Genomic DNA, 16,460 nt, shown 5'->3' on the forward strand with positions numbered 1-16,460 from the left:
GTGTATAGGGACAGACTGGTGGTGCGGTCCTCTAACTGCAATAACATTGTAGTGTCAGTAGGGAACATTGTAGCGGTGCTCTTCCTGGTCCTTGATGACCGTGTGCAGGACAGGTTTCATCCCTTACACACTAAACAAAGGGCAGGTGTTGCTTGCTGTGATGTCACAGCAGGAAGTGCCCCCCATAGATCCATCTAGTAGGGGGGTGGGGGGGGATTGGTTCACTCTGTCTCAAAGTTTGTTCCCACCTAGGCCAGTTTCCCGAGCGCTGGGAATTTATAGGACAGCTCCGTTGACTGAGTACTCAGATTAGCAGCGCTGAATAGAGGACGGAAGTAGGATTTGGGTCGAGCTGGTCGGAAGGCCATTCAAATCCCCTCTTGTGGAAACATGCACTGTAATTATAATAGCGTTGTGAATGGCCCTTGCTAAAACCGTGTTGATCAGACCCCCTCCTCCCCTCCCCAGCCAACTTTCTCTATACTGCTAAAAGGTGTTGGTGCTAAGCTGGCAATCCTGCCTCATTTGACACAGACAGGCTGTCCCTGGCCCCTTATGATGGAGACACACCAGACTCAACACTGTCTGTCTGTCCCCACGGAATCACCCCACTATTATCCATCGTTCTATTTGGTCTCATCTCAACCTCCTACATTCCACCCAGATTTATCCAATAAAAACAGATTAGAGGTTTTTCACATTTATAGACGGCTAACAATATGAGACACTAGACATTAACTCAATCTGTAATAGGTGTTTTATGAGCGAGCGGGTTTACTTGGCTAAAAAACCTGGCAGTGGTTGAATACCTTTACTGTTGCAGGGATAATTAGGCTACAGAACACAGCCTTCTGTTTTGTTTTGCTTCTCAATCACATTGTGTTCTTGCTGCCTACGCATTTCTTCAACGTATTGTGTATTCTGTACCAGAGGCTTGTGTTGTTAATGGCTAAAGTAGCTAGCTTGGTGTTTGTCGTCAGTGAATAGATGATCAGCAGTGGTTGTGGCTGGGGTCAGGAGTTCTGGGTCCAGAGTTTGACCAGGAAAAATTCCAGTGCACTCTATACCCTATAACTAGGGTCCAGAGGTTTTCCTAGTCAGGTTCACATGGTCACGCAGGAAACTCCCTGGCCCTATCTTATGGTTTCATGTAGATTCACTTTGCACCCATTCCCCTCCGTTGATAGGCCACCTGTGAGAGGGGCTTTGCTGCCATGGAGGAGTCCCACCAGAGGGTGGTCGACGAGCTGCAGAGGAAAAACCAGAGAGAGCTGGAGAACCTACACGAGGAAAAGGAGAGGCTGCTAGCCGAGGAGACTGCCGCTACCATAGCCGGTCAGTAGTAATTGCGATAGCAGCTAACGCTAACCCTATCAGCAGTAGCACCTTGGTAATTATATAGGCACAGCAGTAGCATCAGGCTAACATGAAGTATTTTGTTCACTTGTGTACACAAACCCATAAATGTGAGTTACCATGGTCTTCAGGCTCTGCTTTCTAAAACAGTGGATTTTTCTTTCTAAAACAACACGATAACCTAACGTGGTCCGGCTATGCCAGATGATCTCTCCTCAATAACAACGTTCTTTGTTTTGGTTGCCCCAGCAATCGAGGCGATGAAGAACGCACACCGGTCGGAGCTGGAGAAGGAGCTGGACAAGGCCCGCAAGTCCAACAGCAACACAGAGAACGCAGACATAGAGGAGATATGCAGGCAACACGAGTAAGTTAGCATATCATAATGACAAGATGGCACCGACAGACACGTTCGCCCCTGTTGCTTGCTCCTAGCCAACTTTGCAGTCTTTTGTTCATTTTAGTGTTCTTTTTTTACTTTATTTGCTCAGAATGTTTCTAGTATTATCTTGTATGACAGACGAGTACTCCTGGACATCAGATCGGCGGTTACTCGCCACAAATTTGACAGATTCGACTTTCCAGAACTGGACCCTTTGTTCAGTTCTCCTGAAGCAGTTCCATTCATTCCAGGAGCCCTACCAAAAAGAGAGCTGTCATTCTGGTCCGACTAAGGAGAAGGACAAATCACCTAATGCTTCCTAGTATTTTACTAGCAAATGTACAGTCTCTGGACAATAAGTTATACAAGCTCAGAGTGAGGATTTCCTACCAATGGGACCCGAGAGACTCACGTAATTTGCCTCACTGAAACGTGGCTCATGGGCTCTGTGCTGGATTCGGCTATGCAGCCTGCTGGGTTTTCCGTATATATCGCGTGGAGAGGCGGGATTAGCTTCATTATCAACAACTCATGGTGTGACTGTGGTAACTTACAATTCCTCAGGACTTTCTGTTCTCCCAATCTGGAATACCTCACGGTTAAATGCTGACCTCACTATCTCCTGAGATAATTCCCAGTGGTTATAATCACGGCTGTAAAGGAAATCTGAGAAAAGTGCCTCATCAGACCACGCCTCCATCCTGCTCCTACCAACCTATAAACAGAAATTAAAGCAGGAAGTACCCGTGGTAAGATCGGTTCGATGCTGGTCTGACCAATCAGAATCTATGCTATAGGACTGCTTTTGATCACATGGACTGGGACAAAGTTCCAGGTCGCCTCCGACAATAACATCAACGAGTATACAGACTCAGTCATGGGGTTCATCAGGAAATGCAGAGGACATTCTCTCAACAGTGACTATTTCGCACCTATCCCAACCAGAAAACATGGGTAAATGGCACAAAACTGAGAGCGCGGACCAATGCATTTAACCTCAGGCCGAGTGTTTGGGGATATGGATGAATACAAAAAGACCAGCTACGACCTCCTGAAATTAATCAAATATGCAAAAAGACAGTACAGGGATAAAGTGGAATCGCTTTTGAACGGCTCCAACGTGAGACGCATGTGGCAAGGACTACAAACCATCACGGATTATAAATGGAAAACCAGCGAACACCAATGCCGCTCTCCCAGACGAGCAAACACTTTTTATGCTTGCTTTGAGGTAATCAACACCGATCCTCCCATGAGGGCCCCCACTGCTGTAGAAGACTATGAGCTATCGATCTCTGTGGCTGACGTCAGTAAGACCTTCAAGCGTGTGAATGCTCGCAAAGCAGCCGGTCCAGACAGTATCCCTGGCCACATCCTCAGAGCATGCGCAGACCAGCTGGCTTGAGTGTTCACGGACATATTCAACCTCTCCCTGTCCCAGTCTGTGATCCCCACATGCTTTAAGATGTCCGCCATTGCCCCTGTACCCAAGCAAGCCAAGATAACCTGCCTAAATGACTATCGACCTGTAGCACTCACTTCTGTCATCATGAAGTGCATTGAGAGGCTGGTCCCAAGGACCAAATCAGCTCTGCCTTACCTGACACCCTGGGCCCACTACAATTTGTATATGATCCAACATATCCACAGATGAAGCAATCGCCATTGCGCTACACACTGCCCTATTTCACCTGGACAAGAGGAACACCTACAGTGAGGGAAAAAAGTATTTGATCCCCTGTTGATTTTGTACGTTTGCCCACTGACAAAGAAATGATCAGTCTATAATTTTAATGGTAGGTTTATTTGAACAGTGAGAGACAAAAAAATCAAAAATGTTATAAATTGATTTGTGATAAAATGTGATATCATGTCCCCTCAGTACTGCAAGCATATTACCATCTCCAAGACCATATTATCTTAAAGTTGTCATATCCCCTCAGTACCACAAGCACATTATACTACACACAGAGACTCTCCGAGATCGTACACTCTTCAATAAGAGTCAAGACTCAATTTTCCAGTCCTGACTCTTCTTGAGTCAATATTTACAATGTTTACTATTCCTCTTGAGTCAAAACTGAGGACTTAAGTCCCCTTCAGTCCCAAAGAACTGCCTTACAACATACGGGTACATTTTGCGTCCCTTTTGATATTTTAAGGAGAAATTGTGCACCAATATTGAATTAAATGCCTTTATGAAGTGCCCTTTAATAAAGACCGTGGAAATTTCAATAAATCCGATTTTTATATGAGTAAAGACTTGCTAAAGTTCCAAAAATCTGCAACTTCTAGGAAGTTTTTAAACCACTTAACCCCAAAATGTCAAGTTTCGATCATCTGATAGTCAAATCATAGTGTAAAAGCAGGTGCGCTGGTTCTACTCTTTTTGGCCATTTCCTGGTGTTTAGTGGTGGAAAACTGAGCGCGTCGAGCATAACACGTCAACCCTGTTACCCATAGACAGGCTAGAAATTTTTTAACAAATTAAAAAGATTGTGAAGCTTGCATTTAAACGACCCTCCCTTTTGCACACAACAAGCTTCCAGCCCCCCTGTTACAAGGGGATTCATTGCTGATTTAAGATGAAAACCTCAACCCTGTTACGGTCAACTCTGTTACTTTAATGGCCTTTTATTGGCACTTAATATAGTAATAAATCATATTTATGATGGGAAAACATGTTTTTTTATGGAGTTGAACATGTGCTCTTTATGACAATGTTAAAATGAGGTGAAATTACTTGCTTTTTGTGACCAAGATACACTACCCAAAATGTGCTCTATTCATTGAACGACCCATACACGCGATAAAGAGGTCAATCAAAATCAACCAAAACAATGGAAATGCCATGGAAACGCAGGGGGAAAGATCCAGAGTCTCCTACATTTAGCCTGTTGTTTATATGTGTATTTCACACTATTTTGAGGTAAAAAATCGTAGGATAATGCTTGTATGGATGTCAACCCCAATACATGTTCATAACGTCGTCACCAATCAACTGCATTACAGTTCAAAATGACTGACTACCACCACCGATTTCTGTGTACAAGGTATGTTACCAGTGAATACGAACGGGAGTTAGCATTTAGCAGGCACTTCTTCTAAACCTGAAAAGGTACAACTTCTAAATGTTATGCAGAGAAAACAGCCAAATTATATCAAAATGTGACTTTAGTACCCACATTGTGGGCCTGTTATAATGCATCAATCATGACGGATTTGACGAATATCCACTTTGGTAGGTCACCCAGGTACACACACACACACACCCAGGTACACACACACACACCCAGGTACACACACACAACCAGGTACACACACACACACACACAACCAGGTACACACACACACAGGTACACACACACACACCCAGGTACACACACACACACCCAGGTACACACACACACACCCAGGTACACACACACCTAGGTACACACACACACACAGGTACACACACACAGGTACACACACACACACAGATTTGTTGAATGTGCACCAATCCGGCGTCCTCCTTCTATCCCCAGTTCAGTTGGCCTGAGTCCCAAAAAGGGTCTCTTCGTTATCCAGAGGTCTCTGAGTTTATACGGCTTGTGCTGATGACTAGTTGTGACCTGTGTGCCGGGTATTTCTCCTCACGTGGCCAGAGTGCATGTTATCGTATGACACATCTCACCTCAGTCACAGGTGTAACTGCAGATGCCCTGACATGGCCGATTTTATGAAAATGTTTCATTCCTGTCAGTTTGAGGAGAAAAACAGAGTTGGGGGGGAATGTTAATAATAATAATATAATATAATAATATGCCATTTAGCAGACGCTTTTATCCAAAGCGACTTAGTCGTGCGTGCATACATTTTTGTGCATGGGTGGTCCCGGGGATCGAACCCACTACCTTGGCGTTACAAGCACCGTGCTCTACCAGCTGAGCTACAGAGGACCACAAGTTGTCCATCATCCGTCAAAATGGGGATATTTCAGATAAATAACTTAATTTTGTGATGCTGTTTTTTTTTATTGAACTTCAAACCCAACCCAGCGCCATGGGAACGAAGCCAGTATGTGACTGTGACTGGCTGTGCCTTGCCAGCTGTAACCAGGGCAACCTGGAACTAAGGTGGCAGCTGGTGACCTTGCCAAACTCTGAATTACAGACCGAAGACGGTTCCAGTTCCATCCGTCTGTCTGGGGCTTATTAAGGAACTGATTAGCAGCAGTCTGGCCCAGTCTGTCTGGCCTCTGAATAGACTGACGTTCCAGTGTCAGGCCAGAACTAAAATATGAACTAAGTCTGGTGTTTTCCAACTCACCCTACAGAATGAAGGGGTTTTCTATGCTCTGTGCTGCTGTTTCCTTTGGTCAGCTATTATGAGGGAAAAGAGAGGGTGGTACATGTATGGTATTGATTGGCTGAGTGTGTTATTGGGTGGTAAATGTATGGAATTGATTGGCTGAGTGTGGTATTGGGTGGTAAATGTATGGAATTGATTGGCTGAGTGTGGTATTGGGTGGTAAATGTATGGTATTGATTGGCTGAGTGTGGTATTGGGTGGTAAATGTATGGAATTGTTTGGCTGAGTGTGGTATTGGGTGATAAATGTATGGAATTGTTTGGCTGAGTGTGGTATTGGGTGATAAATGTATGGAATTGATTGGCTGAGTGTGGTATTGGGTGGTAAATGTATGGAATTGATTGGCTGAGTGTGGTATTGGGTGGTAAATGTATGGAATTGATTGGCTGAGTGTGGTATTGGGTGGTAAATGTATGGAATTGATTGGCTGAGTGTGGTATTGGGTGGTAAATGTATGGAATTGATTGGCTGAGTGTGGTATTGGGTGGTAAATGTATGGAATTGATTGGCTGAGTGTGGTATTGGGTGGTAAATGTATGGAATTGATTGGCTGAGTGTGGTATTGAGTGGTAAATGTATGGAATTGTTTGGCTGAGTGTGGTATTGGGTGGTAAATGTATGGAATTGATTGGCTGAGTGTGGTATTGGTGGTAAATGTATGGAATTGATTGGCTGAGTGTGTTGCCTTGTATTGTCTGATTTACTGAGTGTTTTCCTGTGTTCTCTCTCTCTCTCCCCCCCTCTCTCTCTTTCCCTCTCCCTTTCCCACTCTCTCTTTCTCTCTCTCTCTTTGCCTCTCTTTCCCTCTTTCTTTCCCTCTCTCTCCCCATCCCTCTCTTTCACTCTCTCCCCCTCTCTTTCCCTCTCTCTCTTCCCCTCTCTTTCCCTCTCTCTCTTCTCTCTCTTTCCCTCTCTCTCCCCCTCCCCCTCTTTCCCCTCTCTCTCTCCCCCTCTCTCTCTCCCTCTCTCTCTTTCCTTCTCTCTCTCTCACCCTCTCCGTCTTTCCCTCTTTCTCTTTCCCTCTCTCTCCCTCTCTTTCTTTCCCTCTCTCTCCCCCTCCCTCCCTTTCCCTCTCTCTCTCCCCCCCTCTCTCTTTCTCTCTCTTTCCCTCTTTCCCTCTCTCGCTCCCCCTCTCTCTCTTTCCCCTCTCTCTCTTTCCCTCTCTCTCTTTCTCTTTCCCTCTCTCATTCCCTCTCTGACTTTCCCTCTCTCTCTTTCCCCTCTCTCTCTTTCCCTCTCTCTCTTTCCCTCTTTCTCTTTCCCTCTCTCTCACCCTCTCTCGTTCCCTCTCTCGTTCCCTCTCTGACTTTCCCTCTCTCTCTTTCCCTCTCTCTCTCCCCCTCCCTCTCTTTCCCTCTCTTTCCCTTTCCCTCTTGTTCTTTCTTTCTTTCTCTTTTTCTCCAGAGAGGAGCTGTGTTCGTTCCAGAGGGAGATCGAGGTGCTGTCTGAGCAGTATTCTCAGAAGTGCCTGGAGAACGCCCACCTGGCCCAGGCCCTGGAGGCTGAGAGACAGGCCCTCAGACAGTGTCAGAGGGAGAACCAGGAGCTCAACGCACACAACCAGGTACACACACACACACACCCAGGCACTAACAAACACCAGGTACACACACACACACACACACCCAGGCACTAACAAACACCCAGGTACACACACACACACCCAGGTACACACACACACACCCAGGTACACACACACACACAACCAGGTACACACACACACACAACCAGGTACACACATACACACAACCAGGTACACACACACACACAACCAGGTACACACACACACACAACCAGGTACACACACAACCAGGTACACACACACACAACCAGGTACACACACACAACCAGGTACACACACAACCAGGCACTAACAAACACCCAGGTACACACACACAACCAGGTACACACACAACCAGGTACACACACCCAGGCACTAACAATCACCCAGGTACACACACACAAACCCAGGTACACACACACAAACCCAGGTACACACACACACACACACCCAGGTACACACACACACACAACCAGGTACACACACACACACACACAACCAGGTACACACACACACACACAACCAGGTACACACACAACCAGGCACTAACAAACACCCAGGTACACACACACACAACCAGGTACACACACACACAACCAGGTACACACACAACCAGGCACTAACAAACACCCAGGTACACACACACAACCAGGTACACACACAACCAGGCACTAACAAACACACAGGTACACACACACAACCAGGCACTAACAAACACCCAGGTACACACACACAACCAGGTACACACACAACCAGGCACTAACAAACACCCAGGTACACACACACACAACCAGGTACACACACACACCCAGGTACACACACCCAGGTACACATACACCCAGGTACACACACACACACACACACAGGTACACACACACCCAGGTACACACACACAACCAGGTATACACACACACAACCAGGTACACACACACACAACCAGGTACACACACACACAACCAGGTACACACACACACAACCAGGTACACACACAACCAGGCACTAACAAACACCCAGGTACACACACACACACACACACCCAGGTACACACACACACACAACCAGGTACACACACACACAACCAGGTACACACACACACACCCAGGTACACACACACACACACACACCCAGGTACACACACACCCAAGTACACATACACCCAGGTACACACACACACACACACAGGTACACACACACACCCAGGTACACACACACAACCAGGTACACACACACACAACCAGGTACACACACACACAACCAGGTACACACACAACCAGGCACTAACAAACACCCAGGTACACACACACACACACCCAGGTACACACACACACACACAACCAGGTACACACACACACAACCAGGTACACACACACACCCAGGTACACACACACACACACACGGGTACACACACACCCACACCCAGGTACACACACACACACACACACACACCCACAGGTACACACACACCCAGGTACACACACTCCCAGGTACACACACACAACCAGGTACACACACACACACACCCAGGTACACACACACACAACCAGGTACACACACAACCAGGCACTAACAAACACCCAGGTACACACACACACACACAGCCAGGTACACACACAACCAGGCACTAACAAACACCCAGGTACACACACACACACCCAGGTACACACACACACAACCAGGTACACACCCAACCAGGTACACACACACCCAACCAGGTACACACACACACACCCAGGTACACACACACCCAGGTACACACACACACACACCCAGGTACACACACACACACACAGGTACACGCGCACACACACACACACACACAGGTACACACACACACACACACAGGTACACACACACACAAACAGGTACACATCCAACCAGGTACACACACACACACCCAGGTACACACACACACCCAGGTACACACACACAGGTACACACGCGCACACACACACACACACCCAGGTACACACACTCCCAGGTACACACACACACAACCAGGTACACACACACACACCCAGGTACACACACACACACCCAGGTACACACACACACAACCAGGTACACACACAACCAGGCACTAACAAACACCCAGGTACACACACACACACACACAACCAGGTACTAACAAACACCCAGGTACACACACACACACCCAGGTACACACACACACAACCAGGTACACACCCAACCAGGTACACACACCCAACCAGGTACACACACACACACACCCAGGTACACACACACCCAGGTACACACACACACCCAGGTACACACACCCACCCAGGTACACACACCCACCCAGGTACACACACACACACACAGGTACACGCGCACACACACACACACAGGTACACGCGCACACACACACACACACACAGGTACACACACACAGGTACACACACACACAACCAGGTACACACCCAACCAGGTACACACACACCCAACCAGGTACACACACACACACCCAGGTACACACACCCATCCAGGTACACACACACACACAGGTACACGCGCACACACACACACACCCAGGTACACGCACACACAGGTACACACACACACAGGTACACACACACCCACCCAGGTACACGCGCGCACACACACACCCAGGTACACACGCACACACCCAGGTACACGCGCACACACACACCCAGGTACACGCGCACACACACACCCAGGTACACGCGCACACACACACAGGTACACGCGCACACACACCCAGGTACACACACACCCAGGTAATAGTCCTCACACTTACCATGACATGTGTCTTGTGTCTGTAGGAGCTCAACAACCGTCTAGCTGCAGAGATCACGAAGATGCGCTCTATGGCCACTGAAGACGGGGGTGGAAACACCTGCAACATCACACATGGGAAGGAACTGTACGAGTTAGAGGTAAGCTCCGCTCGAGGTGAACATAAGATTGGACGATTTTAAATGCGCTGAAGTCTTCCTGTTTGTCGAAAGGGTGCGTTGCTTTTATGCACAGCTGAAGTTTATACCCCTTAATCTTACCGTTTTGGTCTTTTGCAGGTGATGTTGAGGGTGAAGGAGTCAGAGGTCCAGTATCTAAAACAGGAGATCAACTCTCTGAAGGATGAACTCCAGGCCGCACAACGAGTAAGTCCCAAGACCCAAGTTACCTAAAACTGCTTTTTAGACTTTCTCAATGTATTTTATGCTCTTTTCTCATTATTTTATGCTGAGGTTGTATTCCTCACCCTACCACCGTAAACAATGTATCATTTGTCCCTCCAGGATAAGAAGTATGCGACGGACAAGTACAAGGACATCTACACGGAGCTGAGCATTGTGAGGGCCAAAGCAGAGAGAGACCTAGGGAGGCTCGGAGAACAGCTGCAGCTGGCCCACGATGCACTGGGGGAACCCTCACTAGAGGAGGTGGAGAGGGCAGGAGGATACGGTAGGAATATAGAAGACTTTCTAGCCTTCTACTCCATGTGTGTGTTACCAAATGGTACCCTAGTCCCTACTTAGTGCACTACCTTTGACCAAAACCCTGAGCCCTTTTGTTTCAGTCATAACCAATGTGCCACAATGCCTCAACATTTGAATTTGGTCTCTGCATTTACACAAGAAGATGTCTCAATGTCAAATATAGTCTCCGACTTGCAACCCACTGACCTCCTTACAACAAGCAGCCAGAGAAGTCCGTTTATTACAGTAGTGTCTATAGTAAACTGTACAGAAGCCGCAGTAGCCCTCTTTTCCAAAGGACTTGTCTTTTTAAAGTAGTTGTCTTATCTCTCCTCAGATATCATGAAGTCCAAAAGCAACCCTGACATTCTCAAGATGGCGGCTGCTGCAGCCAAACGCGCCGAGCGCACCATGAGGTCAAAGGTACGCCTTCTTAACACCTGAATAAGACATCTTTCATGTGTTTTACCCAGTAGAGAAGTCTCCCACAGCTGAAGGTTGTGTGTGAGAACAGTTCAGTTGCAACCAAGTGCCAATGAGCTGTGACACAATGCCACCTTCAGGTTAACTACTGCACTACACTGCAACTTTTTAAATAATAATAATAATAATAATATGCCATTTAGCAGACGCTTTAATTCCCCCAGCAGGTGAATGTACTGTATTGTGTTGCTCCATTGGCAGTTAAAAAATATATTTTACTCTTAAAACCTTGAAACAAATCCCTGTGTGCTATTTGATTGTGGGTTAAAATGATTGTATAATATGTGGAGAGAAGTGTGTCGTCGTCGTCGTCGTCGTCCCCCACCTTCTCTCCTCAGTCTGTGTCTTGTGATATGCCCTCTGCCCTAAAGGACTACCTTTCTCCTTATTGGTCACTTACCAAACCAGACTACCACCAATAGGAGTGCATCCATTGGTGTACCACCATTATGTTTATATGTTCACCCTTCAGCAGTGTGTCACCCAGAAATAATCACTATACCCTCTTTTGCTCATTCTAAATTGTCTCCAACGTCACTCTGGGTGTGGATAGAAGAGTTTTACAGTATTATTACCCCACGTTTATGGTACGAATGAGGGGTACGGAATGAGAGAAAAGCCCTCTGGATCACACACATTAACAGCCAAAATCACATATTGATAATGGGTTTGAATGGGATCACCTTTTCGTTGGCACCAGTGGGACTACAGAGAAATATCAGTTTTACCAGTGACAGAATTTTGTGCACGTCTCTGTTTGCATCAATCTGCTTCCTCGTCGAGGATTCAGTCCTGTTCACCAGAAAGTCACAGTTAAACCTGGCCACGGTCATTAACATTCTCTCTCTCTGTCTCTGTCTCTCTGTCTCTCTGTCTCTGTGTCTCTGTGTCTCTGTCTCTCTCTCTCTCTCTCTCTCTCTCTCTCTGTCTCTCTCTCTCTGTCTCTGTCTCTGTCTCTCTCTCTCTCTCTCTCTCTCTCTCTCTCTCTCTGTCTCTCTCTCTCTGTCTCTCTCTCTCTCTCTCTCTCTCTCTCTGTCTCTCTCTCTCTGTCTCTCTCTCTCTGTCTCTCTCTCTCTGTCTCTCTCTCTCGGTCTCTCTCTCTCTCCTCTCCTGTCCTCCCCTCCCCCCCAGAGTCTTAAGGAAGGGCTCACTGCCGAGCAGCGCCTCCACCTGTTTGACAAAGACACTAAGGAGTTCTGACAGCGTGGCCTGTGTCGCACCGCTCCAGCCACCCTGCTGCATGTTTAGAAAGGCCACTATATTTTTTCTGTAATTACTTATTTAGAAACACACTGGTCACCACACACACACACGTCGTATATAAAAAATAAAAAAAAACATGGTATGAAGATTGAATTTTATGTCTAGGCTCATTCCATGCACTTCAGTTACTATGACAATTTGTTTTCATCGCCATGGCTTACTGTAAATACTCTGTACGGTTTTTAATGAAGCATCTATCATGCATACACTAAAAAAAGATGACAGTGTAAGCTACTGTTTAAACTCCTTAGTCTTGTGTTAATAGCCGAAGGAATAAATGTAATGTTGTAAAGGCTAAATACAACTACAATAATGATGATGGAATAATTACTTACATGAGCAAAACCGTAGGAACAATCTTGCCTTCAGGCCTGCGTGTTTATGCTAGGTGAGGTCAGGTGTTCACATGCGGTCGCTTCCCTTCACCCGCTTAACAAGCTATGGAAAGAAAATGTTTGCCTGCATCATTGTACAAGTAAACTATCTGCTACGTTGGATGTTGCTCCTTCATTGCCCGAGGTGTTGGCTTGTATATGATGATCTATTAACATCATAGAATGTTTTCTGAAACAGGACCATTTTAAAAATGATACAGAACGGATGGGATTAGCTGATTATAATATAAATATATTTCCATTCTTCTCTCTGTAATCGTATTGGCACATCTGTATGGGAGGATGTCGTGTTGCAGCCAGTTATGTCTGTAGTCTTGTTCAGTGGCAGTCCCTTTGTATTTATTTAAGTGTTTTTTGTCTCACATGACCATCCCTCTGTATTCTACTGTTGTAAATATACAGCAAATGTACACCAACTGACACCAGGTTTATTAGCAATAAATATTTTTGCACCCTGTCTTTTTAGTTTGAGTGTTTTTAATCTACTAAACTGTATTAATCTTTTTCCAAACTGATTAAACGAATTATACACTGCAACACTTTTCTCTCAAGGGCCCCAGTCAAGTAGATTTTTTCTGTCTGCTATTTCATTGCTCAGCTGCCCAGAGAGAACTCTTACGGTGTCTAGTGAAAGTCTACACACCCCTTGCACATTCTTCACATTTTTGCTGCCTTAAAATTACATCTAAAAAGGGATTAAATTGGATTTCTTTCCAACAGATCTACACAACCTTCTCCACATTTTCTAAATAAAAAAAATACTTTTAAAAACAAAGACATCTTCCCTCATGAAAAAGTACTACTGAATTACTACACAAAACGTAATTGGTGCAGTAGTGACTATAGACTTGTAGTGAATGTGTAGTTCATGCACTACTCAAGATACACAAGTAGAGTTTTGCAGTGTTCGGTAGGAAAACAGTAGTTTCCAGTAATCAGGTAGAGATTTGCACTCCTTGATGTACAGCCAGACTACACTTTTCGCAACCGCAGAAGACAAAACAGGAAGTAGTTGGTTGTTAGCTAACTACTATTTTTGACAAACCTGAATGTAATCATCTTCCATCCTTTGTCATGGTGTCTTTCATTGCTGGAACCATCTGTAAATTGAACTTTCCATTATGTTTTATGAATACTTTCATGTCGTTAAGACCTTTATATAACTTTTTACCACATCAAAAAGATTGCCTACCTAAACGGTTAGCTGTTTTGTTGTTATAGAGATTTGTGTTTAGCCTAGCTGTTTGCTATCCCCATTGAAATGTAGCTATGTAGCCTCTGTCATGCTAGCTAATAAGTCTGTGTTTGTGTGCAAATATACAGTATGTTCATATTGATATACTTACCTATTCTACTTACCTCTTTTGACCTGTTGCCAAGTAGGCCCTTGACATAAGAAGACTGGAGGCCATTGTTGGTGAGGTTAACATTGTTTATCAAATGTTTTTCTGTGTTGTCATATGTGACCTCTGTTAGCAGATGTTTGATAATGGCTTTTAATTGGTCTCTTGTGGTTGTCTAAAAATAAATGTGGCTGCCACAAAGACGATCTGAAGATACAGTAAGTCAAACTGAATGAAAACCTCAAAGGGTAATTTAATATGTACACTGAACAAAAATATAAACGCATAAAATGTAAAGTGTTGGTCCCGTGTTTCATGAGCTGAAATAAAAGATCCCAGAAATGTTCCATATGCATGAAAAGCTTATTCTTCTCAAATTCTGTGCACAAATTTGCTTACATCCCTGTTAGTGAACATTCTATCCTTTGTCAAGATAATCCATCCACCTGACAGGTGTGGCATATCAAGAAGCTGATTAAACAGCATGATCATTACACAGGTGCACCTTGTGTTAGGGACAATAAAAGGTCACTCTAAAATCTACAGTTTTGTCATACAACACAATGCCACAGATGTCTCAAGTTTTGATGGAGCGTGCAATTGGCATTCTGACTGCAGGATTGTCCACCAGAGCCGTTGCCAGGTTATTGAATGTTCATTTCTCTACCATAAGCCACCTCCAACATCGTTTTAGAGAATTTGGCAGTACGTCCAACCGGCCTCAAAACCGCAGACCACGTATAACCACGCCAGCCCAGGACCTCCCCAGACCACGTATAACCACGCCAGCCCAGGACCTCCCCAGACCACGTATAACCACGCCAGCCCAGGACCTCCACATCTGGCTTCTTCACCCGCGGGACGGTCTGAGACCAGCCAACCGGGCAGCTGATGAAACTGTGGGTTAACACAAACCGTCTCAGGGAAGCTCATCTGCGTGCTCGTCGTCCTCACCAGGGTCTTGACCTGACTGCAGTTTGGCGTCGTAATCGACTTCAGTGGGCAAATGCTCACCTTCGATGGCCACTGGCACGCTGGAGAAGTGTGCTCTTCACAGATGAATCCCATTTTCAACTGTACCAGGCAGATGGCAGACAGCGTGTATGGCGTCGTGTGGGCGAGTGGTTTGCTGATGTCAGCTTTGGGGTATTTCTGTCTGTAATAAAGCCTTTTTAAAACTCATTCTGATTGCCTGGGCCTTGCTCCCCAGTGGGTGGGCCTATACCCTTCCAGGCCCTCCCAGGCTGTGCCCCTGCCCAGTCATGTGAAATCCATAGATTAGGGCCTAATTTATTTATTTAAATTGACTGATTTCCTTATATGAACTGTAACTCAGCAAAATCTTAGAAATGGTTGCATTTATATATTTTTTTTCAGTATAGATGCAACAATTCAAGTTGTTTCTGTCAATGAAGTATGCTCTAGATGTGAATTGATAGGAGTGATGCCAAATCCAAACTGGCTTCCCTCAACACTTCCCTCAACACATTTTTTTTGGTGTGCTATTACCATTCACAGTTGAGCTCACTCAGTTTAGCTCATTGGCAATTCTTTTATACTTTTTTTATCAAGGGAGGCCAAGTGCTCGCTGGCTCCCTTGCATACAACGCTACGGGCGGCAACAATGTCATACTCTTTTGGACCAGACAGCATCAGATAGATGGCCTACACACAAAGAGACAGAGGGGGCGCTGTTTGGCTCGCTCGGATGCTTTCTACAGTGAAACACTGTACATTCAGCCTCTTGGATGCTTTCTACAGTGAAACACTGTACATTCAGCCTCTTGCGAATTGAAGGAAATGTATGAAACACAGAGAGACGAAAGATACATTTTTTTTTTTTTTTTTCTTTGTTGTCAATTTTTTGGGGAAGACTGGCTTCCC

At 45.6% G+C, this 16,460-nt stretch overlaps 1 protein-coding gene across 3 annotated transcripts in view; it reads left to right on the plus strand.

Annotated features, from left to right (window-relative positions):
• Positions 1-13,690, plus strand: part of LOC121575182 (myosin phosphatase Rho-interacting protein) — a 71,796-nt gene extending 58,106 nt beyond the window's left edge. For all 3 annotated transcript variants that reach the window (XM_045224838.1, XM_045224873.1, XM_045224855.1), the window contains 8 exons: positions 1,188-1,335; positions 1,606-1,723; positions 7,496-7,655; positions 10,436-10,549; positions 10,688-10,774; positions 10,913-11,078; positions 11,430-11,515; positions 12,707-13,690. In XM_045224838.1, coding sequence (XP_045080773.1) covers positions 1,188-1,335; positions 1,606-1,723; positions 7,496-7,655; positions 10,436-10,549; positions 10,688-10,774; positions 10,913-11,078; positions 11,430-11,515; positions 12,707-12,775 — 948 coding nt within the window. In that variant the 3' untranslated portion in view covers positions 12,776-13,690. The remainder of the gene's footprint in view (positions 1-1,187; positions 1,336-1,605; positions 1,724-7,495; positions 7,656-10,435; positions 10,550-10,687; positions 10,775-10,912; positions 11,079-11,429; positions 11,516-12,706) is intronic.
• The last annotated feature ends 2,770 nt before the right edge of the window (positions 13,691-16,460 follow it).

This window comes from Coregonus clupeaformis, chromosome 1 (assembly GCF_020615455.1).
Source record: "Coregonus clupeaformis isolate EN_2021a chromosome 1, ASM2061545v1, whole genome shotgun sequence".
NCBI lineage: Eukaryota > Metazoa > Chordata > Actinopteri > Salmoniformes > Salmonidae > Coregonus > Coregonus clupeaformis.